The sequence below is a fragment of the Gobius niger genome, assembly GCF_951799975.1.
Source record: "Gobius niger genome assembly, chromosome: 21".
Classification (NCBI taxonomy): domain Eukaryota; kingdom Metazoa; phylum Chordata; class Actinopteri; order Gobiiformes; family Gobiidae; genus Gobius; species Gobius niger.
This window is the reverse complement of record NC_136872.1, coordinates 5530936-5556846: the sequence shown is the minus strand read 5'-3', so window position 1 is coordinate 5556846 and position 25911 is coordinate 5530936. Positions and strand designations below refer to the sequence as shown.

Below are 25911 nucleotides of genomic sequence, written 5' to 3'. Positions count from 1 at the left end.
TACCAAGTGTGTTCAGTTCAGTAAACTTTATTTATCCCACATGGGGCAATTCCTTTAGAGCAGAAAACATAAAATATACAAACAGCCACACAAACCACATACAGAAAGTGGAGCTCACACATCGATACAGTCTGTCTGAACAACAGCCAGGTGAGAACCTCAAATTAAATTAAGGAGAGTTCAGGAGTCGTATGGCCTCCGGGACAAAAGAGTTCATATAGCGGTTCCTCTTACCGCATGGCGAGGCATAATGACGCCCTGAAGGCAACAATGAGAGTTCACCATATAGAACATGCTCTGATGAAGCAAGAATTGTCTTGGCTTTCCGAGAGATCTGCTGGTCACAGAAAACAGACAGTGTGGTATAAAAAACATTGACGGGGACTCCATATTGTTTTGGTCCGAGCTCTTGATCTCCCGTTCAGGTACATTTTACTTGAAAAAAAAGAGTCACTTTCAATGCTGGACGTTACAAACGTGTGGAAGCACAAATACAGTGACAGTAACTACTCTTGGATTGCATAAATGAACCATAATAGTAAAGGCATGGGACTTCTCAGGGGCCAGCATAGTACATTCCAGTAAATTGGAATAAGAATGTGTTTTTTTTCCCATCAAAAAGTGTCAAAATAAGACATAAAATACGAGCTAGAGTAGATTTCAACACAGGCAGACAGTTACATTTCCTCAATGGATTTGATTAGTTGAGTTGTTCTGCCAAGACAGTATTACTATAAATGACTGAAAGCTTGTAGATATGTTTGTTATGACTAACCAACACTATGTGGGGCTTTAGTCACCAACACAGCCCTGATAAAGTGACTTGGTTAGTCACAAAACGTTGGCTTTTATGAGTCTGGGAGGTCCACACCTTCGATTGGTTGGACTTTATATTTAATCTACCTGAACGTTATAGGATTCCTGGGTTATCGAGCAAAGATGCCTGAGGTGCGAACACATGGTCAATATCTTTGTACATTCTCAGGAAGTGTAGGCCCACACATGTATTATTCAAACCTCCTGTGCGCGCCAAGCTTTACTAAATCAGGCCTTTAGTTTCCTATGCGGCAATAGCTGCAAAGTCAAAGCTCTCATTACTAACCTTGTAGAACATTTACATACACTTGGGCCCGGCTAATCACTCTGCTGACAGCATTCATATTCATATTTCGCAATCAATATGGAATATGGAGGGAGACGCACGAGAGGGAATCTTCCAGGGCTCGTGGTGCCGTGGTCAAATTGATTAAATGCCTGGAAGCTAGTAGAGCTGTGCCATTTGAGATGTTGCAGCATGTTTGCAGACAGGAATTACGTCGGAAGAGGAAAGCTCCGGGCCAGTTTATTTGCAGAAGGGATGCAGCGTACTGTTTGCAGGTGTGTTGTAAATGCAGAATTGTCCATCGGTATAAGCCTGGTTACAATAGATACAAATGTTGCTTGATTCATGGCATCGATTGAAATGTTAGTTGACTCTTCTTTAACCAAATTGAATATCTAGATATAGAGACACATTCTCTTCTGGTGGGGAATATTTCTACTGGTATATGAAAATATAGTTGATTTATTTGTTTGTTTATTTGGTCGGGACAGTGCATGGTAAGACTCTTCTCCCCTCGCTTATCCAGCTTTGTGGATGTAGTAACTGTTGAACATAAGCACTAGGATCAGACGGTGCAAGCTCCGTTGGCTGCTCATACCACTCTCTGCTCTGCGTGGGAGAGGTGAGCTGGGTGGACATTTAGAAAATGGCTTCCTGGTTAGACTTTGTTGCAAAACTGAAACTATTTTCTAAAAAAAAAAAAAAAACAGACATTTTCACAACACTTTCAATAGTTGCAGCAGAGGAGTTAATGATTACTCACACATACAGTGCTCGTACCTAGTACTAGTACCCAGAAGTTGATTGAATCTTTTTTTGTTTTGTTTAAAACTTTACTCCATATGTGTTCATTCATTCATTAATTTTTCCCTGAGAATCTAGAACGTAAACAGTCTTAAATTAAGAAAGAAAATGCAGAACTCAACTTCAGGTGTGTTTTTGATGAGGAAACAATATAACTATATCTTTCAGATGCTGTACATTCTTGCATTCCTACAAAAAGTTCCCCGTATTTACTTCTTGAGCCTCGCCACTATATTAATCAAGGCTGCTCACACTTTGCCATTTGAGTATGCTCAATTAATACCCTAATCGCGGTCGTCGCCGAGCAGTGCCACTCCACGCGGCACCAGGAGTGGATGTAACCGCACTCATTATCCCGTTCATTAACTAACTGTACACCCACTGCACTTATTTACTCTATTAATTAGCTCTATAAAGTTCCGTTAACATCTAGGTGCCTGATTCTCCTTCTCGGGAAATCTTTAATCAGCCTTGAATAGATGGATCTGGACTGCTGCGAGGCGGAGCCATATGGAAAAGCTCACCACGGAATGTGCCGGAATGAATGCGCATAGTAAATGAGCCGCTGGAATCGACGGGGAAGGGACACCAGGCTGTTAAAGGGGAAGGTGGCACACTCCTGACCCGGGGTGACAACTGGGAAGCTTCCTGCCAAGGGCTGGAGGAAGAGAAAGTCGTATTTTTAGTGGCGTCCTGTTAGTGAAAGTCTGCAGAAGATCTAGTGGGTTAGACGGATGATTGCTGAATTGTTTTGATGGATTTTCAAACCATGTCCAGATTACATATTATATTGGTTTTGTGCTCATTTCCCTGTATAACAACGGAATGACATTGATTCTTCCGTCAACTGGATTTTCACGTTCTAATACGCAAACACTTTTCCCGACCTGAGACCTGCCATGTTCCTTCATCAAGGCCGGCGGCGATGGTGTCACATGACCGCGTGCAGAAGTTCACAGGCAAATTCTACCAAGCATGCAAACTTCTAAAGACTTTGACAAAAATCCACCTGGGTGAAGAATCATTCCATTTCTAAAACAATTTCAAGTCTGGCCGATTTCGCCTGATGACTGATTGTCGACATATGCGCCCGGTCATATGGCACCATCACCGTCACTCGAAGCTGTTAGCTTATTTAAACATGAAGATCCGGCTGACAGAAGACTTGATGAGGAACGACAGTCTCCTAGATAGTTAGGCCCCGGAGAGGTGTGAGTGCTAATGGCAAACATGGAAGCTGAAACAACTTGGGGCAGCTCAGCGTTCTCATGTGTGGCCATGAGGCGTGGCAGGTTAGGCTTATGTATATTTTACCCTGTATTTTACCCCCAGAAAACTTGACTCCATTGCTGCCAGTACATATACTTCTACTTTGATGTCAGTGACAACATTTGGTAGAGCTGAAATTGAGCATTTCTTTCATGCCTTTAACCAGGGACATATCTGGCCAGTGACGTAGCCAGTTAAAATGGCCTGTGCGGTGTTTTTATCTGGTTTGTCATAGGCTGCTTCCCCCTCCATCTGCACGCCATAATCCCATAAATGACTTTGACCTTTCCAGACGACTGCGGACGGACATACTATAGCTAACAGCAGAGTATAGGCGGTGGGGCTATAATAAACTAGAAGTGGGCGGCCGGCGATGCCATTAGATGACCGAGGGGAGGGGTCAAGAGAGATCCCGGGGTCGGCAAACGCTAAAGGTGACGCTGGCAGGAACACAGGGCGGCTTCATTAGCGAGCTTCTGATGTGCGCTAATGCTACAGAGAGTTTGATTTATGCGTATGCCAAGGAGCAAAAGATAATGATGTAGCGCGGCTGGTTATGAGTACATATTGCTCTGAACAAGATACATTTGCTTAACACGGCTATAATTGAAAACTCTGTGCACCTATTACGACAGTAGTCAATGTCGAAAGTCAGCGTAGTGTTGAAAATGACAAAACGTGTTATCGACAGTACAAGTGTGTAATTAATTGAAAACTTTTTAAAGCATTTTTCTCTCTGCTGTTTGTATTTCTATTTTTGAGTGCATAAACCTTGATACATGCAGAATCAGGGAAAAATGCACATTTGGTCGTTTTAAATTTGTTCTGCACGTTTTCATGGGGCTATGTCTCTTTTGTATCAATGCAAATCCTGTAAAATGGGAGCCAAATCCTTCAAATATGCCAAGTCTGCTATATTCCCTCATTGAGTGTCCGCGGGTTTTGGCATTGCTGTTTTTTCCATGTATAATATACTACTTTATCTATCGCTTAATTATTTCAATTGACTTACAGCAGGGGTGTCCAAAGTGCGGCCCTCAGACCAATTTTTGGTTGCCCTCTGTCGAGACACATCATCAGAGATAGTCCTTTTTAATTGAAATGTAATAATTCTACACAATTCTAACCAAACAACTAAACTTTTACTGTGAGACAGAGCTGGCATGAAGGTTTTGAGCAGAAATAAAGGTGTGGGGGCGCAATATAAACCTCTGCTAGTCAAAGGTTTTGCGGCACTAACCACCGATCTATGGCCCCTCACCCTGTGTACGCTTCAGTATGCAGCCCCCCATGAAAAAAGGTTTGGACACCCCTGACTTACGGTATCCTCTAAACCACAGTCATGAGTACTACCCTGCCTGTGTAGTACTTCTTTGTTAGCCACCATGCTAACAATTCCATTCCTTCCTCTCTTCTTTCAGGAGCGGGGAAAGATCGGCGTGATCTTCAACGTGGGAACAGACGACATAATCATCGAGGAGAGCGCGGTGATGGTGAGCGACGGCAAGTACCACGTGGTGCGGTTCACGCGCAGTGGTGGCAACGCAACGCTACAGGTGGACAACCAGCCTGTTATAGAACGCTTCCCATCAGGTAGGAGCTCATGTTTGCTGTTTCATGAGGAATATAACACGGTTGCACTTTGGAGATAAGTGAGCACATAAAATTCATCAGACGATCATGACAAAGAACATCGCTTGATTGAAATGTGAAGGCATAAAAATGTTAATACGAGCATGAATCACCAAATGGGCCTTTATGGATTTAAAAACGCATTATAGACTTTAAATATGAATTTGACTGTGCTTTACTTATCTGTCCAATGTGCTCACCATTTTTATTGCTGGTTGTTCAAAGGAAGACATTTTACGGCTGGCCAGTGCTAAATGCTTTCTGTCAGACTCCGTTTTTCAATACAAAAGTTATTAAGCCGCTAATAGGTTTGGCTCTAGGGCTGCAAATGACTATTAAAATAATTTGTTTTTGCAACATAATTTCTGCCCTCGGTCCTCATAGTCCAGGATGCAGAGAAATGGCTAATCACATATTGACTTGTAGCTTTCTCCGAGATGATTTAAGAGGAATGTTGCATCAACATTTGCAATAACAAATGCATGCATTATTTGTGAGGGGGAGGAATCCTTTACTACCTTATTAGTGTCGTGCATTAGAATTTTACTTGACAACAACAGCGGGCTGCCTCGCCTTTAAGGCTCTTCGTTACATTTTACAAGATAATTTGAGATAATGAGCATGATGTTGCCGGTGAATAGGGATAAGTACCTTGATCCACTTTTGAGTCCACGGAAGGAGCCACAAGGGGCTGGTGCAATGTGATTCGGGCAGCTCCAACAGTTGCCCCCACGACCCGGGAACGGAAAAGTGGAAGAAAATGGATGGATGGATGGATCCACCTTTGATTATCTGTTTACTTCCATTTTACCTGTTGTAATTAAATGGGCAAGACCATAATACTATCTATAGGCTACTACTGCTAATAATGATGGCTTGCACTTGCATTGCACTTTCCAGTTGCCATTGTTCACCACACACTTGTTGGTGGTAAGCTACTACTGAGTGACAGGCAACCTACTCATCTGTGCTGGATTCTGGATTGTTATTGAAACAGAAACAACCCATACAGATGACTATTGCTTGAAAACCTTTTCTACTGAAGCCTTAGGGGCGTGTATTTTTCAAGATAGGCTTTCTTATCACAATATGACAAAATATATAACGTTACTGTTGCAAATATAGGCTCCTGATCATATTCAAAAGGTTAGCGTTGCCATGAAACGAGCTATTCAAAGCAAGCCTTTCAGTGATTGATTATCCAGTTGATCTTTTATGCTCCGAGCTGACGTAAAGAGCAGAGAAACCTCACCCTCCCCTGTCCCAGCCGTCCACGCTCCCAGTTTTGTTGTGGCGCTGAGGAAGGCGTGCCCTCTCCAGTCATCTGTCAGAGCGGACCCACTTCACCGAAGGGGGCATGCATCACCGCGGCGGAGGAAGCGCCCCGTGACTTTGCGCCGCTTTCTCCTCTTATTATGATGGAAATGAAAGCCCCCTTTCACTGTAGCAGCCCTTCAAAAAGTCTAACAATAGCTCTGTCTGAAAATAACAGCCTAGTCAACACTGGCGAAATTTGAAAAGGCCTTTGTTTCATCCAGATCAATCGTTTTCATATGTGTGTGAGCACTTTACGTACCGTTTCCCTGTTAGTCCTAATTACTTTTGTCTTATTTCGTTTGTGTCGGCTCTCAGAGTTTACCATTGTAGTTGAAGATTGAAATGAGTTGAGGATGTTACAATTCTTCAACAAAGGTCTATTACTCTCAGTCTGATGATCAAGTTTGAGTCTTGCGTTATAGGCCCCAAGCCAAGGTAAAGTAGTAGTCTTTTGTAGATATTTTCTATCTAGTCGTAGTAAAGGTTTCACATTGTTTCACTTCTGTTCTACGCCCGTAATCATCCCTTCCCTCTTGCATTGTCCTGCCTCAGACCGGTTTGGCCTTGGATTGGACCATGTTGTTTCCTTTGTCAGTGGTGCGTTTTTTTTTCAGGCCTGCTTTAGTTATTGTTTAAAGAACTTAATTAAACCTTAATTAATCTGGTGGTGATCGGCTGCTTGTTTGGCATTTATTTATTACTTAACATGAAGAAACAAATGTTCGGATATCTAAGATACAAGAACCCACTGCCTCCATTTTATTTCGCAGTCTTTGTGTCTTTGCTTTCCCCCGCAAACCCCTTTATTTGTCTTTGCAAATCACTTATTCCCTTTGCGGAATTCCAGCGCAGTTATTTTGTTGTTGTTTGTACGTTCGCATGTCAATTGTTTACCCGCTAAAGGCCCATCGGCACATCTTTCAGTTTTGAGGAAGCCAGAAAGACTGTCATAGAGTAACGCCTTTGATTCATTTATGAGTGCTAGATGCGCGCTCAGAACTATTTTTAGGAGGGTTGTGTGCTTTGAAGGCTGCGGAGTCTTGTTTTGATAGTTGGAGTTTGCGTCTTGGGGAAAGTGAGATGTCATGCATTAGCAAAAAGAAAAAAAAGACTGGAAGAGACAGGCATCAGGAAGAGAGAGAGAGACCGAGCAGGAAACAAATGAAGACGCAAAGGTGTTGGACGAAGAGGGTTTCAAATCCTGAGGCCAAAAGAGTTCATTTGGCCCAGACTGGAACCCAGTATATTGACAGTTGGAAGAGTCTGACCACTGCACAAATGCTTCTCCAGCACATCCCAAAGATTCTCAATGGGGTCTTAACCCCATGCCTGAAAAGGATGGCTCATGCTCCCTTAACCACTCTTTGACAATGTGAGCCCGATGAATCCTGGCATTGTCATCTTGGAGTATGCCCGCGCCATCAGGGAAGAAGAAATCCATTGATGGAATAACCAAGAGGATGTCAGCTGATCTCATTCTTTGGGCACATACCTGTAGAGTTGGTCAGGCAGTGTATTATATTTTGATTAAATTGAAAATTGTACAATGTGTTTAAATAGTTGCGGGCCCACAGCTTTTCTTGATAGGTTGATAGTGGATCAACCTATCAAGCTTAATAACCACTGGATAGATTAGCATTTTGCCTTTTTTTTTCATAATAACACCACAAGGAAACATCTTTTTGTTATTACCAGAGGATTCCAAACTTAAAAATGTTTTTAGTCATGATTTTCCTGATTTAGTATAATTTTAGCCTTGTTTTAGTGCTAAACTGACACGATGAAAACACAAATTACTTTGTTGTTTACATATTTTTCCTAAAACTTTATTGTCATTATACAATTGTACAACAAAATTGCGTTGATCAGATGGTGGGTTAATTCGTACCCGGAGGAAATCTCCACAGACGCGGGGAGAACATGCAAACCTGAGCGTGAACCACTCAGCCACCGCGCCGCCCTGCAATAGTAAGAAACGGTGACCCCCTATGGCATGTCGACGCTCACTCTCAGCGCTCAAACTGTCAAGAAGAGAGGACAAACATCAAGTTGACATACAACAGACGTTGGAAAGAGCCTTCTGCAGGTGTTTCAGGTGCCAAATGTGTCTGTCACCCCTTCTCTAAACATTAGAGCATCAGTGTTTCCCGGTAAAAGTCTCTCCCCTTCCCCGTGGGACTGTCTTGACCCGCATGGCGCTGTCTCGTCGGGACGCCCTTGTGGCGGTAAGCCCTGTCCGCTAGGTGCGTGCGGAGGGATGAGGGGCAGCGCACCGGGATATGACAGCGCCAAGAAACGCTTTAGGTCCCGGGAGAGGCAGCCAAGGATGGGAACATAAAAGAGAATAGAACCGGCTGTGATTCCCACGTGAAAACATGTTTGGACTTTTAGTGAAAGTTGTATGTACGGCAGTATCGCCTCGGAACTTGAGTTGTACAGTACAAGCTGATAAAATGTTCAGAAAATCTTCATGGCGAAGTAGATCACTCCCATTTGGATCGTTTAACAGCACTGCACATTTATAAGTTTGGTTCCAAAGATAAACTGTTTAAAATGTTTAATTAGTGCCGTCACAGGAATAAAATATTTAGTCGCGATTAATCTCATGAATGATTAATCGTCCCATAGTCTTCGACGTCCGCGCAGGAATATCTTCACTTGCGGATAACAAAGTGCTCCAAAGGTGTTATTACGCCTTACAATATAGTCCCCCTTTTTGTGGAAGAGCTTGGTCGCTTCTAATTTCACTCCCGTTTGGCCCCAAAGAGGAGAGGCTAAATGCTAACAACGTCTTTGGTCTTTTTGCCTGACTGAGCACACGCATAACAACCAGGTGTGATTTCTAACTCAGCTTTACTCACTTAAATGTGGTCGATGGGTTGACTACAGCTGAAAACATTGCTAACTGTCCGCACGTCGGGATCAAACACCGGTACTCCTTTATATTCCTATTTTGAAGTCCATTGCCCTGTGAAGAATTGGGATTTTGTGTTAGGAAGGACGGAGTTGAGACCGCAACAGACAGTTTAAATTCAACCAGCTCCATTACTGCTTCTGTCATGTAATCCGTGTTGAAGAAAGACTTTCCTTATATTATTTCAAATAGCTTCTTGAATCATTTTTCCAGGCAGACACATACTGTACCTCTCTGTTCTGTATACATCATTCCAAGCTGCCACATGTCTCTTATAAATGACATCCATACCCCAACCCTAATATGCTCATCCTTCAATGCAGTCCGTACCCACTGTCACTGCCCATGGCCGCCTCCTCCTCGCTATGCCCTGGTCGGGGTGATGATGTGTGATGACATGATGCTGACAGCAAACATGGTCGCCACGGGTCAGCCTCATTCCAAAGGGAAGCAACACGTCCCCTGATGCGCCGCGAAGCCTTGACAAGAGTATTCCACGTGTCTAAGTGCATATGTCTATTTCTTTACGGCACTATGCATGTGAGAAGTTTTTGTGAACGTTACATTGGTGCTAAAGGAAATGGCTTCCATTGAGATTTTACCCATGTTATGATGTTCTATTTATTATATTGACATCAAAAGCTTCCCTGGAGTGGCGTTCCGCTTCATTCGTATTGTGTATTTAGGCGCTGTTCACACTTACGCAGATATTTTTATAAATTCCTTCTGGCCACAAGCATTCAGGTAAATGGCATCATTAATTGGATAGTTTTCTAAACGCTCTGCAAAGTGGAGATCTACAAATTCTACAAATGCTGTATTAATGGAGAGGTATGGAAAGAAAAGCGTGCGTGCATTCATGCAACGCTCTGCAATAAAGCTAAGCTAAACTGCGCTGTTTGTCATTAGTCGCTCTGTTTTTATCGTATTATTACGTTGAGTCCAGTTTTTAAAGTTTGTGGATGCGGCACTGACACCTGTTTGATGCGTGGGAATCTTCTGGAGGAATGGACTCTCACTGTTTTGGATATGAAAAGACTCCAGTGGACTTTTGGACACGAGAGACGTTTGCGTTGTCTCTGATCTTCACCAGGAAACACATGGAGAATATCAGACTTTTCATTTTGGTATTAGGGGTATGTGTGCTGTGATTCGCAGAAAAACCTCTTTGCATTTTGCAAAACACATTTGAGTTGTATTCTACTAACACAATACATTAGTTTGGCCAATAAATGAGTGCTGGTGAAATGTGTAGTTGTACAAAAAAAAAGTGCAGGTCATACAGCGCGGCAGGGACAAAGACAACATCAGCACCGCCAGAGGCCAGGCATGAGCGGGACTGCATTTTGCTTTCCTTGCACTTTTCTGCGGAAATAATCTCTGCGAGCATGCAGCACTTGCCTCAGCTGTACATGCTACTTCATTTACAATGCCCATTGGTGTTGGATTCCACAGAGAAGACACATAGCTTGTGCTCAGTCTACTCTTAGCCGTCCGGACAAGGCTAAGTTCCGCAGTAACTGAGACAGACTCAGAGTGAGTCTGGTTTACGAAACCGAAAAGACAACAAAAGAAGCCAGACTTGGCCAAATAAGCCTAGCCTACAGAGTAAGCCAGCTTTATGAAACAGCCCTCTGGTGTGGGATTTTGTTTGGCCTCGTCCTCGTTGGACCTCCCCTCTCCCTCTGTCCAGATTTTGTCTGGTCTTGGTCGCGCCTTGCGTCCTGCCCGAAGTCTGCCCTGTAGTTTTTCGTGTGCTTGGTCCCCACGCCATCTGGTTCCTGGTGCCCTGTTGCTGTGGTGGTCCTTTGGCTTGTTTGGGGACCTCTCTTCTCCTATGGTAATGTGTAAAGTCCTTTGTGTGGGCCTGATGGGTCCCTTTTTTGTCAGAGGAGGGTGTGACAACCCCTGGCCTTTCAAACTGTATAGATTTGTCAATTGAGGTGGAATCACAAAGTCACATCATAATGTAACGTAATACTCAACCAGAGTTGATAACATTTTTGTGCTTGACATTATCTGTTTTAGTTTGCACAGTGGAGGTCTCAGATTGTTCGCATGACAATTTGGAGGGTTGCAGCCTGACATGTTTCCAATTATATCCAGTCTCCAAGCTGGCAGTATTTTTCATGATTTGACCGCTTGGTGTGCTTTTGACTCAACAGTGCTTTGTGAATTTGGTCCATATAATGACAATAGTGTGCCATGTTTATGGCAGTGAGAGGAAAACATATTGGCCAAATGAAAAGTATTATTGATTTTGTCAACTACACCACAACTAAAAAAGTAGTTATTCGACAAAGCTTTGAAGAAAAAGGACTGAGAATAAAAACAGATTTAAAACCTCTCATCAAAAACAACACTGGCCTATAATGGATGGAAAGCAGGCAAAGAGTGCCAGCTAATCCACAATGTCAGGTGTCCCCGGTGGGTCGTACGGCAGCGGTTACTGGCTCTTCCGAGCTAGCCGCGATCCAAAAACGGCAGAAGGCCCGGTGGAAACATCCCCGTGGGGCGAGCGTGGCGACCAGGGCACGGGCAAAGCAGCAGATGTTGGCGCCTGTGCCATACGGCGTGGAATTGAACCATTTCATTTCCCTCCAGTTGTTGGTCAGCGGACAGCACAACACACCTGAGGAAGCTAATTGTCAGCCGCCGAGGGGATTTACGGGGAATGGCTCTACCGACAAGACGATCAAGGAAAGAAAAAGGGTAAATTGTTTAGTAGAATTGAAAGGAAAAAGTGAAGCACTGTTTTTGAGACTGCAGTTTGAGCACGCTAATGACCAGGATTCCAGAAAAAGAGCATCGACTTTAAAGGTGACATGTCATGTCAAATTGACCACGTCATAAACGCATCTTGAGTGTTTTTTTTGCCACATTAACTTAAGTCAGAGTGATCATGTTTACATTTGTAGTATTACTCACTAAAGCTCCAATCGGTTACAGGTTTTTTGTTGTGTAATTCCTGTGTCCCTGTTAAAGTCTACAAACAATCACGGCACTCAAACGCCGTTGGTGCTAGCATGCTGTTAGCAAAAATAAAAGTATATTTGAAAGATTGTATGCAATCGTTCAAATCTTGATAGTTCCCACTGTTGCCTGCAGGGAGCGCACTGTCACAAGATAAAGGCCAACAAAATCCTTAAGTTTGAAAACGTAAAATACAATCATATTAGCATTTACAAACCACATTTCTTATCCACACTATTAATAACTGTTACCTCCACATTCCCCACTTACTACTTACCATATGGCTCATTTGTCCCATGTCCTTGTAGCCTCCACGCCCCCCACTCCCCATCTCTCTTTCTTGCTCTCACAAACCACCATCTGCTTGAGCTGTACCCCCGCAAAAGGCCGAGCCGAACCCACACTGCACCTGTACATGGCAACATAATCGCTACCTTGCGCTTAGCCGCCAACCCTTTCCCCTCCCCAGTTCGCGATCATCCCTGCACTCGCCTAATCGGTACATCATAAGCTCTTTGCGTGATTACAGTCATTTAGCACTGTAAAATTACGGCGCCCCTGGAAAAATCCATCAATTTCCCCGGCGCTTTATATCTCTCGTGGCATTTGGGCTCGATCGTGCTAACCCCTAGAGCACCGAAGGATGATTATGCATTTCACAGCTATAGTTACACTGTCGCTAACGCTGCGGATAGGCGGTGATTAGCATATTTTGAAGCTTCACGATGCTGACATTATGGCCAGTGGGAGTGTACACAGCCTCAAACGCCTTTTTGTTCGGTAGTCGCTTCAAGTATTTGCAGGCACAGAATCTAAAAGGATAGTTGTATGCTTAGGAAGAAGGTGAGCTATGTGTACCGTGCATCAAGGTACATTTTGGCGTTGTTGGCAGGATGTGCTTTTTGTAACGGGGCCAGTGAAAACTCCAGTGTTGTCCACATTTGTGCTTTTGCGTTTAGCTTTTGACACACTGCACATTGCAATTCAATTTTTCTGCTTTCATAAATAAAACTTTTTATTCTGCTGCAGTCCCACGTGTCTTGGAAGTTTGTGAAATATGCAAAAGCAGTTTATCCTTCCTGGAAAATCATTTTCTGTTCAATCAAAAAGTTTGTCCAGTTGAGTAGTTTCGGAGTTAACATGGGCTCTAGGGGGCCACTAGGGGAAGAAGCGGAGGACTTTTTTTGGACTATTTTAAAGCATGAACTACTTGTGTCCACACAAGGTTAACGTTGAAATTAAACATCGTTTTCATTATTCACAATTACAATAACATTTTTACAAATTAATTTATTTTTTGTTCTAATTATCCAATCAGAAAACAGAATGAGCCCCACGCTAAGGGTTGCCGGATTATACGGCTAAAACCAGTTTGGAAATGAACTTAAAGCACGGGTGGGCCAATAGCGGCCAGCCTAGCCCTTCAATCTGGCCCACAAAAGATATTAAAGCCCAATATGCTTTGCCTAAAACAGGGGAAAAACACTGACGGTTTCATTGACGTAAAAAAAAAGATAATGCAGAGCTGCAGCTATTGCTTTTTCAAAAGTGTCTAGACAATTGCAGTGTATTTGAGAATTGTCCTGTTTTTGAAACGACCCAATTCTAGCCCTGGTCTGGCCCTCTTGGCAAGTTCAAAAACCTACTGTAGACCCCACATCAAAACGTTTGCCCATTTCTTACCACCGAGTGCTCGTGTTGCCCTCAGTTTATAAAGCTCGGTGACTGAATTCTGGCCGTTCTCGGCTTTCAAATGAGGAATGCCGTGTCAAACTTGTGCCCGTCTCCTCGTGCGCAGCTTAAGGCGACCCAAGTTCAGTTGCAGTTGCGCCTCTACGAGCACACCCGACCAACATTACCTTTAACTGCTTTATTAATTCAGACAAATACTGCCAAGGCCCGAGCGAAACTCACCAAAACTATTAACGATCTTGGCATGTTTATAATTTTCTGGTGAACAAGTCATTCGTTTCAACAGAAAATAAATCCTTAATTATGCAAACTAGTAAATAAGCATGCACGGCTTATAGTGCACACATTAATTACCTTGCTACAGGATAGTGCTAAGACTGCACAGCGAAAACTGATGAGCTAACGGGGAATGCGCCGGGGGTTTGCGAGCGCCTGTAAAGCGTCACCGTGGTGATGGATGAGCCCTCGCGTGTTACTGAATAATAAGCAGCTAACAAATTGGATTGTAAAGCACAGCGGGGAGGATTACATGCATCCCTCCGAATATATAGCCCGCAACAGCCCATACGCATAACACAGGAGGGCGGAGGGCTGCCGACACTTCGTAAATGACTCCGAACATGCGACCGCAAATTTAATCAGACGCTACAATGTTCATTTTGAGAAGACGACAAACAGTTCCATGCGCGCTATAAATCAAAATGGGCAGAGGAATGCAGGGAATCGGCGGCGGCGCAGACGTCTGAGGCCGTTTCCTCCGCGCAGTGGCATTTACCGAGGCGATTTAGTGAAAGGGACGACCGTTAGAGGTAGAAAATGCAAGACAAGTGCTACAATGGCCTGGGCATCTGCTCGAGGGCTGCTGCTTCAAGGTAACAATGAGGGAACAAAGTCTCTTGTACGTTTATTTTTCTAAGCGTGAGGGAGACTTCCTATCCAGCGATTAAAGGTCACAAGTCCATGTTCTCAATGCGACTTTTCCAATCCAAGGACGTTTTTGTGGGTTAAAGCAAGGTTAGGTCTTTCTGTGTACAGTTTTCATGCTGTCCCTGTGTCCGTGCAGGGACTGATGCAGTAGTAGTTATGTCATTTTAGGTCTACTCCATCTGTTAAGGATCTGGCAGCCCTGTGTGTGGGACTTTTTCTGCTTTCTGGCAAATGTTATTGAAATTGTGACTAAATCAACATTACTTAGAAACAGCTTTAGGTGTCCAAATGTAGTCCAAAGGTTTGTATAGGTGCTCTTAGGAGACACAAAAAGCAGAACACCCAGGCACTCCAAACAAATGAGCAGCACAAGGAAATACTTGAAAGGATCCAAAACATCTAAGAACAAAGGCAGTTCATCAAATCATGTCATTTATTTTGTTTACTCAAAAAAAATACATTTTGACCTCCTTTGTACAGTGCCTCTCGTTAGTATTCATACACCTTGAACTTTTGCACATTTAGTCATGTTTACAACCCTAAACATAAAGATTTTATTTTGATTTTTTTACTTAACGTTCACACACAAGTAACAGACAACTGTGAAGTGAAAGCAAAATGATACATGATTCCGTTATTTTTCAAAAAATAGAAAAGTGAAAAGTGGGGCTTGCATAACTATTCATACAGCATGAATGAATACTTTGTGGAACCCCCTTTTGCTGTAATAACAGCACAAATCTTTTGGGTTTGACTCTACAAGATTTGCACATGTAGAGACTGACATTTTAGCCCATTCATCTTTAAAAAACAACTCCAGCTCTGTCACATTAGAAGGAGAGCGTTTGTAAACAGCAGTTTTCAGACCTTTCCACAGATTTTCAATAGGATTTAGGTCAGGACTTTGACTGGGCCATTCTAACACATTAATATGTTTTTATTGAACCATTCCATTGTAGATTTATCTTTGTGTTTAGGGTCATTGTCCTGCTGGAAGGTGAATCTCCGCCCCAGCCTCAGTTCTCTTGCTGACTCCAGCAGGTTTTCCTACAAAATGTCCCTGTATTTGGCTCCATCCATCTTCCCAACTATTCTTACAATCTCCCCAGTCCCCGCTGAGGAAGAGCAGCCCCACAGCATGATGTTCCCCCCCGTATATTTGACACTGGGGATGGTGCACTCAGGACCATGAGCAGTGTCAGGTTTGCTCCATACATAACGTTTTGCATTTGGGCCAAAAAGTTACATTTTTGTCTCATCTGACCAAAGCTCCTTCTTCCACATGGGGCTGTGTCCTCCATGTGACTTCTAGCAAACTTAAAACGGGATTTCTTATGGCCTCCTTTCAATAATGGCTTTCTTCTTGCCACTCGTCCATGAAGGCCAGATTTGTGTAGATACGACTTATAGTTGTCCCATGTACAGATTCCCCCAGCTCAGCAGCAGCACTTCGCAGTTCCTCCAGAGTTATCTTGGGGCACTTGGTTGCCTTTTTGACCAGGGCTCTCCTTGTTCGCTCTGATATTTTAGGTGGAGGACCACGCCTTGGTAAGTTGGCAGTGGTGCTATACTCTTTCCATTTCCGAACAATGGATTGAACAGTGCTCCGGTTCAAATCTTGGGAAATCTTTGTATAACTTAAGGCTGCTTTTAACTTCTCCACAACTTTATCCCTGACCTCTCTGGTGCTCCTTGACCTTCATTATGCTGTTCAGTGACCAACACACTCCGACCACAGCTCTGAGGGCCTGAAAGAACAGCTGTAATGAGAGTAGATTACACACAGGTGGCCTCTGTTTAATGGTCAGGCCAAGGTGTGAACATTCTGGAGTCATTAGAAATGTTTTAAAGGCAATTAAATGCACTCAGAAAATGCTGTATGAATAGTTATGCACGCCCCACTTTTTGCTTTTCTATTTTTTGAAAAATAACGGAATCATGTATCATTTTGCTTTCACTTCACAGTTGTCTGTTACTTGTGTGTGAATGTTCAGTATAAAAAATTAAAATAAAATCTTTATGTTTAGGGTTGTAAACATGACAAAATGTGCAAAAGTTCAAGGTGTATGAATACTAACGAGAGGCACTGTATATAGCCTATTATTTACAAAATGCTTGACAATGAGCCCTGCTTAGTCCTGGTTTAGATCTGGTTTAGACCTGGTTTAGACCTGCTCACTGCTCATTATTTTAGACGATGATCAGGAAACAGTGAGTCAGTTGCGTTTAATGACCGTACGTGCATATTTAATGAAATAATTAGGATCTTCTCTGTTTTAAAACTTTAGCGAGCCGTATTTCATTAAGTTTAGAGGGCGTGTCTTTGCAGATAGTCAAAGTCTCTATGATGTAAATGCCATGACAATGAGGGAAGGTTCTTAATGTCATGTTGCACTATGCCCCATGGAACTGTATTTGTTCCTATTTTTTGGATGGGAAATCTACTTTGAAAAAGCAGCAGGCAAACAATGTAGGAAGAAAGAAAAATTTAAAGTGCCTTCCTTTTAGCCAAAACATCATAAAAGCACTCAGGACCTCCAGTTAGCACCCTGAAGGTTTATGGAACTAGACTAAAACAGGTGTATGGGTGTAGGAGTACGGGGTGCACTCTGCACAAAAGCTGGCGGTCAGACAAATGGCCGCGGGTGCGTGGACCAGATTCCTCTTTAGGTCTGTGAAGCGAAGACGTGTACGTGCGCCGCTCTCGGTGCGCTGCTCCGGTGAGCAGCAGATGAAAGATGAGAGCACAAAACATACCGCGGCTCCGTGTGGAGTGTCTCACTGTGGATAAGACATCTCCATCATCACAGAGTACAGCGCGCAGGCACAGGAGGGAGGGCGGAGAGGGCTTAGGTAACTAAAGATTGTGAGGAATGCTATGAGTTGTAGGTCCTGCGATATGCAAAAAGGGCTGTGTACAGGGCTACTCAATATGAAAACAAATGTGACATTCAGTTACCGTCTTGACCAAACCCTTTCAGTTCATTAAATTCACAGAAAATGACAAAAACAGCAAAACACGCCAAAACCAGACTTGAAAATACTAATTCATGACCAAAACGCAGCTAAAATGGAACTAAACTATTAAGATCATGAATCCCTATCTTGTGGTTTGTTGTAGTCTGTGGTGTAAAATATCTCAGTGGTTTTGCGATATATTGAGGCTTTCCTAAACCCAACCGTCGGCTTTAAATCAAATGCCCTTCCTGACCCCATCCTTCCATATACTTACGACTGCCACTGCCTTGTCACTCCACGCGGTCGGATTAATGACGGTAAGCCTCTGCCTCAAATACCTCGTAAGAAAACTTCGCGCATCACGGGGTCCAACTCTTCACAGGACTTCACCAGTTTCTGACCGCGCGTCACAGACTCCACGCTGAACGGCGGAGTAATTATTTTTGGGGCCCCGTTAAAGCGCGTGTCGTTTTAGGAAGGCCTTGGCCAGTGAAGTCAGCCTGCTCTCTGCGTGATCCTGATCGGTGCGCTGCCGGTCAGTGGTATGCCAGGATTTGCTCCAACACAGCACGATGGAAGCCCCCAATTACTGCCCTGTGGATGCTCGCAAGATGGAAAGCAAGATAGGAGGGATAATCTATAGAAGGCGGTGGGAAGTGTAGAATGCAGGGGCCTCTACGGTTATCGCCACTTACGCCAAGAAAAATCTGAATTTGAGTATTGACTAATTATTACTTTGCAAACATTCAGATATTGCCTAAATGCGTTTCTAACCCTGCCACACATCCCAATTGTTCACCCAGTTACTTAGAAGCAGGCGGAGTTCATAGTGTGAACAGCACACATGGTCTGTTTTTCTCTGGAGGGTCCTCCACCTTCATGTTCGGGAGACTCCAGAGGCACCAGCAGCTTCAAATACCTGTCTGCTGTAGCCGCTGTTCTATTCATTTGATGTATTTTTTTTCTGGCAGAAACCGTCCTCATTGTGCCTTTATCTGCACAAACCCGAGTGTGCTCTGAATCATCCACAAATCTCTTAACAGTACGATGATTAGGCTTAATCTTTCATGAAATATCGAAGGTTTTCATACTAGACCAAGGCATTCAACTATTTCACGCTTTCATCAGCAGAGAGATCATTTTTCTTTCCCATATTGCTTGAAAATGATGATCTGCTTAATAATGTGGAACGTCCTTTTTCAGTAGTTTTTCCCTTAACTGGGTTTAACCTGAAAACTAATCATCCCAGGCGTCTGAGAGTGATGTCAGTGATCCAAAGAGCCGTGAGGCACAATACCAATACCATTTTTTTTCTTTACCTTTTTGATCCTGAAATAAAATTTGCATCATAATTTGGAACCCGGTGTATGTCAAAGGAGTCGGTGCGACAGCAGCACATTCACTGCCCGACTTTACTCCACAGAATAAACTCGACTAAAACTCGACTTCCTTTGCATAATGTACAGTGTTCCACCTGCACTGCTTCATTTACACGTGAAAAGTCACAATAAGCCATTAACACATTACAATGAAACCAATGAGGAAGCGCGCTAAGAGTAGGCTGTGAGGGGGATGCATTCAAGGACAGTAACAAGTGTGGGAAACTCGACATTTTCACACATGCGCTGAAAATTGGGGCAAATATACAGCTCGTGGCTGGGTTCTCCAGCAGGGCGGCACTAGGGGTGGCAGGGACTTTTGGCCAGCAACCCCTCTGGCTCTGCCACTGCATGGACGACATCACTTGTTTTAGTGACAAGTTGAATTTCAAGAGCTGGGGGTTCGCAGAGTCCACCATGACAGACTTGAAAGGTACAGCAGAACTTCCAAGCTGCAGGATTGATATGTGCGGCGTAGATGAAAGATGTCTTGAAATCCTGCTAGATATTATCCCGCTGTGGGTCTCTTATTGAACAAAAGCAGCCAAGGAGGGGAAAAAAACCTCTCACTTTCCAGTCGTCACATGAAAAAGCATCAAACAATCTAAAGCAAAAGAGGTGTCTACTGGTAAGAAAGACTAATTTGGCATCCTTTTGTTTACTGCGGCCTGGGGGTCCCTTTCTAAGGAAGTCACTATTGTCAAAAAATACTTGTCAAGAGTTACTTAAGCAACGCAATTACACGGCGGCTGTTGTTGTTGATAGCACGGGGAATAGGTGTTTGATGTTTGTGAAGTCTTTGTCTGTTCCTACAAGGAATTAAAGCCGATATGGCTAGACTTTGCTTTTGTCAAGTTAATTTGTGAAGCTCGTCCGAGGAGGGAAGAACAAGGAGTTCTAAAGCTATAGAAAAGAAAAGGAAACGGCGTACAAGCAAAATCCATGATCAAACGCAGGAATTTGTAATCCGTTGGGCAGTTTGTGAGGCAGCCAAAGGCAGGGTTTGTTTGAACGCTGAGACCTATAGTAACAAAACAAAGAATAGTGTCAGTAAAGGAGGGAAGGTCGTAATAATACATTAAAAATAAGTAAAATTGGTCAAAGAACATTATTGCTTGCCCAGTCGGGGGAAAATATGTTATATCAAACTATCAATACATTTTCTACAAAGCTAAGATTGTCGTTGAACTTCCTGCCCACCTGTGTGTGCGGATTATCAAAAGTATTCAGTTCAGATAAGTTTTCAAGGCAAGTTCAAAGTAGAACTTCTTTGAACAGAATAGCAAAAGTCTATTGTTTAGTTCATTTTAAGCTTATTTAAGCCATACTGCGGAAACGTTATTTGTGCTTCTGATGGTTCTGTTGTCGAAACAAAGCAAGTAACGTCTCCATCATGTCAGGTCTAAAGAAAGAAGTATTTCCAAAACTTGATAAATGAATAAATGTTAGTTATTTATCCTATTTATTGGGTGAAATGTTACGTAGTCTGGCTTTCCAAGTTTCTACATCTTGCCAACGTGCTCCAAGCCTTATTTTCTCTCCTACTTCCACTCACTTCAAAAAAGAGCCCGTGGACACGAGAGCTATCCATCTGAAAGTTCCCTAATGAAAAGTGGAGTAGGACTGAGAGATGGTTCTGAGAGGAAAGGGAGCGTGAGAGAGAGAAAGAGCGAGCGATGGCTCGCAGCCAGTGGTCTCCATGTGATCCCACTCTGCTGGATGGATTTCCGATGTGGGTGTCCTCCTCACAAGGGCATCCGGCGGCCCGCTGAGCTACATGATCTATGGGAGTGGGGGTAAAGGGGTCTGGGGAGTCTGCCCTGTTATGTCTCCTCGCACATAGGCCTAGATAAACCAGTGTGGGGAGTGATACGGGATTATGTCGGCGCTACAGACTTCAGACGTGGAAACAGAGTCCTCGCCACCAGTGACAGTCAGACAGGGGCCCCTTGCTGTGCCAGCTGTAATACATACCAACCTTTAGCTGTTTCAGGATACACACAGAGAGTAATGTTTGTGGGCAGGCCATACCTCATTGGAAAGCTCAGAACCTACACAACTAATTGAAATTCAGAGTTCACTGAGCTTCAGTTAATTGAGGCCTGCACTGACATTAACTTGGCCTTAATGGAGACACGTTCAGGCATTTTGGTCATGACATTTTTCAGATATTTAAAGTTTTTAACAGAGCTGTCCCATATCTTTCAGCATCTGATCCGATTTGTAACACTTCATGCTAGCCAATACTGATCTGATGAAATCAGTAATTATGTTTAGGGCCTGTAAAACGTAGGAGAACATGGCTAATCACTCTGTGTAAAGTGTGTACCGGAATCGATTCTGCCAATAGATTCTGAGTTTCTCTGTAAAAGCTAAATGAAGCACTGCAAAAGGAACAAGGAGCTTTTCGCTGACATTGTTATGTTTTTAGCAGCTGCAGAGCGTCCTCAGTGTGTTAAGCTACTGCCGTTAGCGGTTGTAGCTAATCAATAGCAGCGCTGCGGTACAGCTGCAGATTCTTGACCGTTGTTTGGTGAACTGAAACCAATCCAGTCATTGAATCTAACCCCATGTGACACCAATAATGAATATCAAATCAGGATTATTTGTATATTTCATATCGGGAGAAACCGATAACCAGTATTTAATCAAAAAATAAAGATCTTACATAGTTTATACTAGTCTTCTACTAGCTACAGACAACCTTATTTCATTCCCAGCAACTTTGTTGAACTAAGTTTTAATTTATTTATTCATTATATTCATTCCACTTCCAAACACCACATTTTAGGTTGATTTTATCGGGACGTATTGAGTTATTAGGTTATCTACTTTATGGAAAGATGTCATAACATCTCCACATCCTTTCTCGCCATACGTAATTTACTGTTTTTAAACCAGATTGCGCTCCATCCGTCTCCATATTGCGCTCGGGGACCAGCGGGGGCTTGATAATGGCTCAGACGGAGAGGAGACTGCAGCTGTTTGGTCTATAGCCGCTCCATTCTGATGCAGAGCAGCGTCGGTTCCACTGGTTTTCTCAGAATGACTTATTTCTCCGAGGACTTCCTCGCTAACGCATACAAACAAGATGCTAGCATGGGAAATTCTGCTTTATTAGATTGTGTCATTTTAGGGATTTTTGTTTTCTTCGGCGACCAAGGAAAAGTGAGAAAAGTGAATTTGATTGGAAAAGTTGCTCCGTGCCGTTACCATTACGTTACGAAGTGACAGTGGATAATGGAGCAAGTAGGTTTGGCAGTTCAGTTCAATGTTCAGGGTGGACAAAACTCTCCTACAGTCAGCTGGAAGCTATTGCTACTCCGGAAAAGGAAAAGTTGTAGAAGCTACAAATAGAGTCGTTATAAAGTTAAGAAAGTTGATTGAAGAAAGTTGGGCTGGATAGTACGGATAAAGCACCAAATTTGTTCCATGTTAGACGAACCCTGACCCAAACCCACAGGAAAACAACTGAAAAACCGGCCCAAACATGCAGACATATGGCGATATTATGCTCCTCCGCCTCTGCATCCCTTGCTTTGGATTTTGGATTTTTTCCTTTGAGTGAATTTTATCAAAACATAAGCTAATTCTATACAGAAACAGCAGGACCAAATCCGGGATGCTTTTTCTCTCCACTGAGAAGAATTACCCATTAATTCGTACTCTAACCACTGGGGCACTACAGGTGATGCAGAAACAAACAGCAAAACCCCATTTTCTTGACCATTTCTTCACAATTGCAGTGTTAGAAAAACATAGTGGAATGTGCCATATTTGTTTTGGTTCCTGCCCTTCTTCTCCCGTTACGGTACATTTTCTGACAGACTTCCAGCGCCCTCTGGAGGCAACTTACTAACACAGCCGTATGCCAGATTAGTGACCCCTATTCACAAGTCCTCGACCTCTGCATCCCATCCATCAATGAAGCTAAAGGACGGATGCTTAACTGAATTACTTTTCATTGTAACCTCCCGGCATTCGCCATAGAGCAGGTTTTGAGCAAACCTGAAAATATGAGGTCGCCCCAAAATCCGCATCGCCAAAACAAACTAAAGGATTAGGAGGGGAGCATGCTGCAAGTGTAGTGGGATTTGGAAAAACGCTGGCTGCCGGCTACCTTCCGGAAAGTAGGGCACGTAAAGTCTTAGGTAGAAGGGGGGGAGAGAGAGTGATGCGGAGGGGGAAATGAGTGCGTTTGAGTGGTGGCGGACCATAATGCACCGTGACAGCAGGGGAGAGTCGGGACACAATGCCAGGAGGGGTTCAGAGGAACGACGGGAGGACAAACAAAGAGAAAAGACACGGCAAAATGCAGTTTGTGTAATGGAATCAGCGCGTGCAGTGACCGTCTTCCGCCACTAGAGGGTGAGGATATGTTGGTGCTTAGAAAAGATAGAGGAAGTAGGCCCAAAGAGTTCCAATTAGAAGCAACAGAATGGGGAGACATTTACCATGATCCTTGCTGTTCTCCTGTGCAGCCGACATGACCACAACTATTACTTCCAAGTTCTTTAAAGAATAATAGCAACGCAGAAACTAGGCTTATCAGGTTTTTCTTGTTGTTTTTCTAGAGGAAATGTCGCAATACTAGAGCATTAGCTTAACCGAAGTTAACAGCGAACCACCAGCGAACACTGTGCTAATTTAGCCTCATTCACTCTGGAGGAAAATGCACTGTATGTCAGCGTCAAGAATGAACATTTAAGTACAAAAGAAAGGGCGTGTGTGATCTGTTTTTCTATCACAAATGCCGCGTTTACAATGTAGATCTATGGTGCCAAAAGACATTTACCCTACTACAGGAAAAATACGTTTTTTATGTGGATATTATCACTGTCAATTGTCTTATCAGAAAGCTCACAGAAACCCAATGTTTTATGTTGTCAGATCCAAAAGCTAAAACCAGCAGACATCAAGCCTAAATAATATGACAGATGTTGTCTTTGTATTTGTAGATACATTTTAAAGCAGTAAGTGCTTACCTTGGTAATGGCACTTCATTGCAATATCTTTCGAAATATCTACGTACAAAGGAGAATTATTCCAGTGCCAACACCCCTTTGTTTGTCCTTTATTTATGACCAGGACAGTCCCATAGGATTCAGAATCTCTTTGTCCTGACCCTATTGTTCATGTTTGCAGTGGAAGGGGAGGCAGCGCAGTGCAAAGCCTGAATCATGTTGTGCCAAGGAATGAATTAATTTAGCGTATCTTATCATGGACAAAGATAACACAAATTAAAAGACTAAAATACATGCTCCTAGTGTTGGTTAAAAATACATCAAAAACAAGTGTTGTCTTGTGATCTAACAACATACTATATAACCTGTAGTGTTCTGTGGTTTCACAGATAATGGATTTAATTATTGAGTTAGTTATCAAATCCGCAGGGACTACTCCGTACTTAGTAGAAGGCAGAGCACACGACATGCTTTTCAATCAACCGCCATCTACATTTCAGATCAGGTTTTGTTTTCCATGCTTCCCTGCTGTGCCACCTGCTGATCCTCGCACTCCCGCTCTTGCTAACTCTTACATACCGTGACAGAAATACACCACCCCGGTCACGATCATTTCCCTTCTCCAGGTGCGTCAGCCCCACATGGCAAGAAGTTCTGAAACACTATGGAGAACATGTGGCTAATTGGTGAGCGCCGTAATGGAAAGCGTAAAGAAAGTCATTTCATTTAAAGTCATGGGCTTTTGATGTAACCTACAAATTCTTTGCTAAGTTTCAAACGATGCTATCTGTATTTTCATACTATGGGTGGAAGAATCACAATATGTTTTCTGTTGGGAATTGAACTGGCAGCCCTCCCATTCCAAGACAAAACCTTCAGCCACTACATCACTCTCGATCACAGGAAGAAGGTTGTGGGTTTGATGACGACAGTTCATTTCATCCACACAAATAAGTCCTATTTTTTGCTAACTAAAATTAAATCAAAAGTTGTTTCTGAGATTTAAAAAAGAAATCTCTTAATAACAATAAACAACTACACTCCGAACCTAAAAAGAAAAAGTCACCACAAACAAAGTGGTCACACGCTTTGATATTGTGTTGGACCACCTTTAGGTTTGACCACAGCAAACATTCATTCAACGTTCATTGTCCAGATCCAGTAATGCATTCATCATATGGGTCAAGATCTGGACTCTGCTGCAGCCAAAATGATGTCCCACAGTCCCTGAACCGCTCTTTCACAATGAGCCCAATGAATCCTGGGATTGTCATCTTGGATCCTTCCTGTGCCAGGGCGGCACGGTAGAAGGTCCCAGGTTCGATTCTCACCTGTAGAGTTGGAATGTTCTACCCGTGTCTGCGTAGTTTTCCTCCGGATACTCCGCTTTCCCCTATACCACTAAAAACATGTGCAATAGCTTAATCCTCTGGCCAGGTGTTTCTGACCATTAGCCTTACTTACTTTATCAGGGAAGAAATCCACAGATACATTCTTGATCTCATTCCTTGGGTACTTAGTGTTGCCTAACCCAGATCTGACGGAAGTTATGCTTTTGGTCGCCTCAGCGTCGATATTTTACGTTTGAAAATTTGAAATAACAATAAGAGGCACATTCACGTTGAGCAAAAGGCATGCTAGCAAGGTGGAAGAGGTTTTCGTCAAGGATTATGGGCTTTAAAAATGTGGACGACAGTTTTGTGTCTTTTGTGACGCAGTAAAAATCCATGAGATTCAGATCGCCGGATTTAAGAAGTAAAGAAGATATGGTCAGAGAGAACAGGAGTGCTCTAAACCACATTAGGAGAGCAAAAGATGTATTTTTGATTATCTTAACCAAAAATCTTATACCATGGTTAAAAAAAAAAACCCTTGTACATTGTCTATACTCTTGGCCCCCTTCAGCGCGGCAGATGTTGGTGTTTCTCATACACAGCCTTGCACCAGCGTCACATGATTAATGAGACTTCACAGACTTCC

The 25911-nt window shown here is 43.1% G+C and overlaps 1 protein-coding gene across 8 annotated transcripts in view; it reads left to right on the top strand.

Moving 5' to 3' along the window:
* The window catches only part of nrxn2b (neurexin 2b), a 1057142-nt gene that overhangs the window by 994866 nt on the left and 36365 nt on the right, over window positions 1-25911 (top strand). For all 8 annotated transcript variants that reach the window (XM_079579566.1, XM_079579564.1, XM_079579563.1 and 5 more), the window contains one exon: window positions 4597-4768. In XM_079579566.1, the coding sequence (XP_079435692.1) occupies window positions 4597-4768 (172 nt within the window). The remainder of the gene's footprint in view (window positions 1-4596; window positions 4769-25911) is intronic.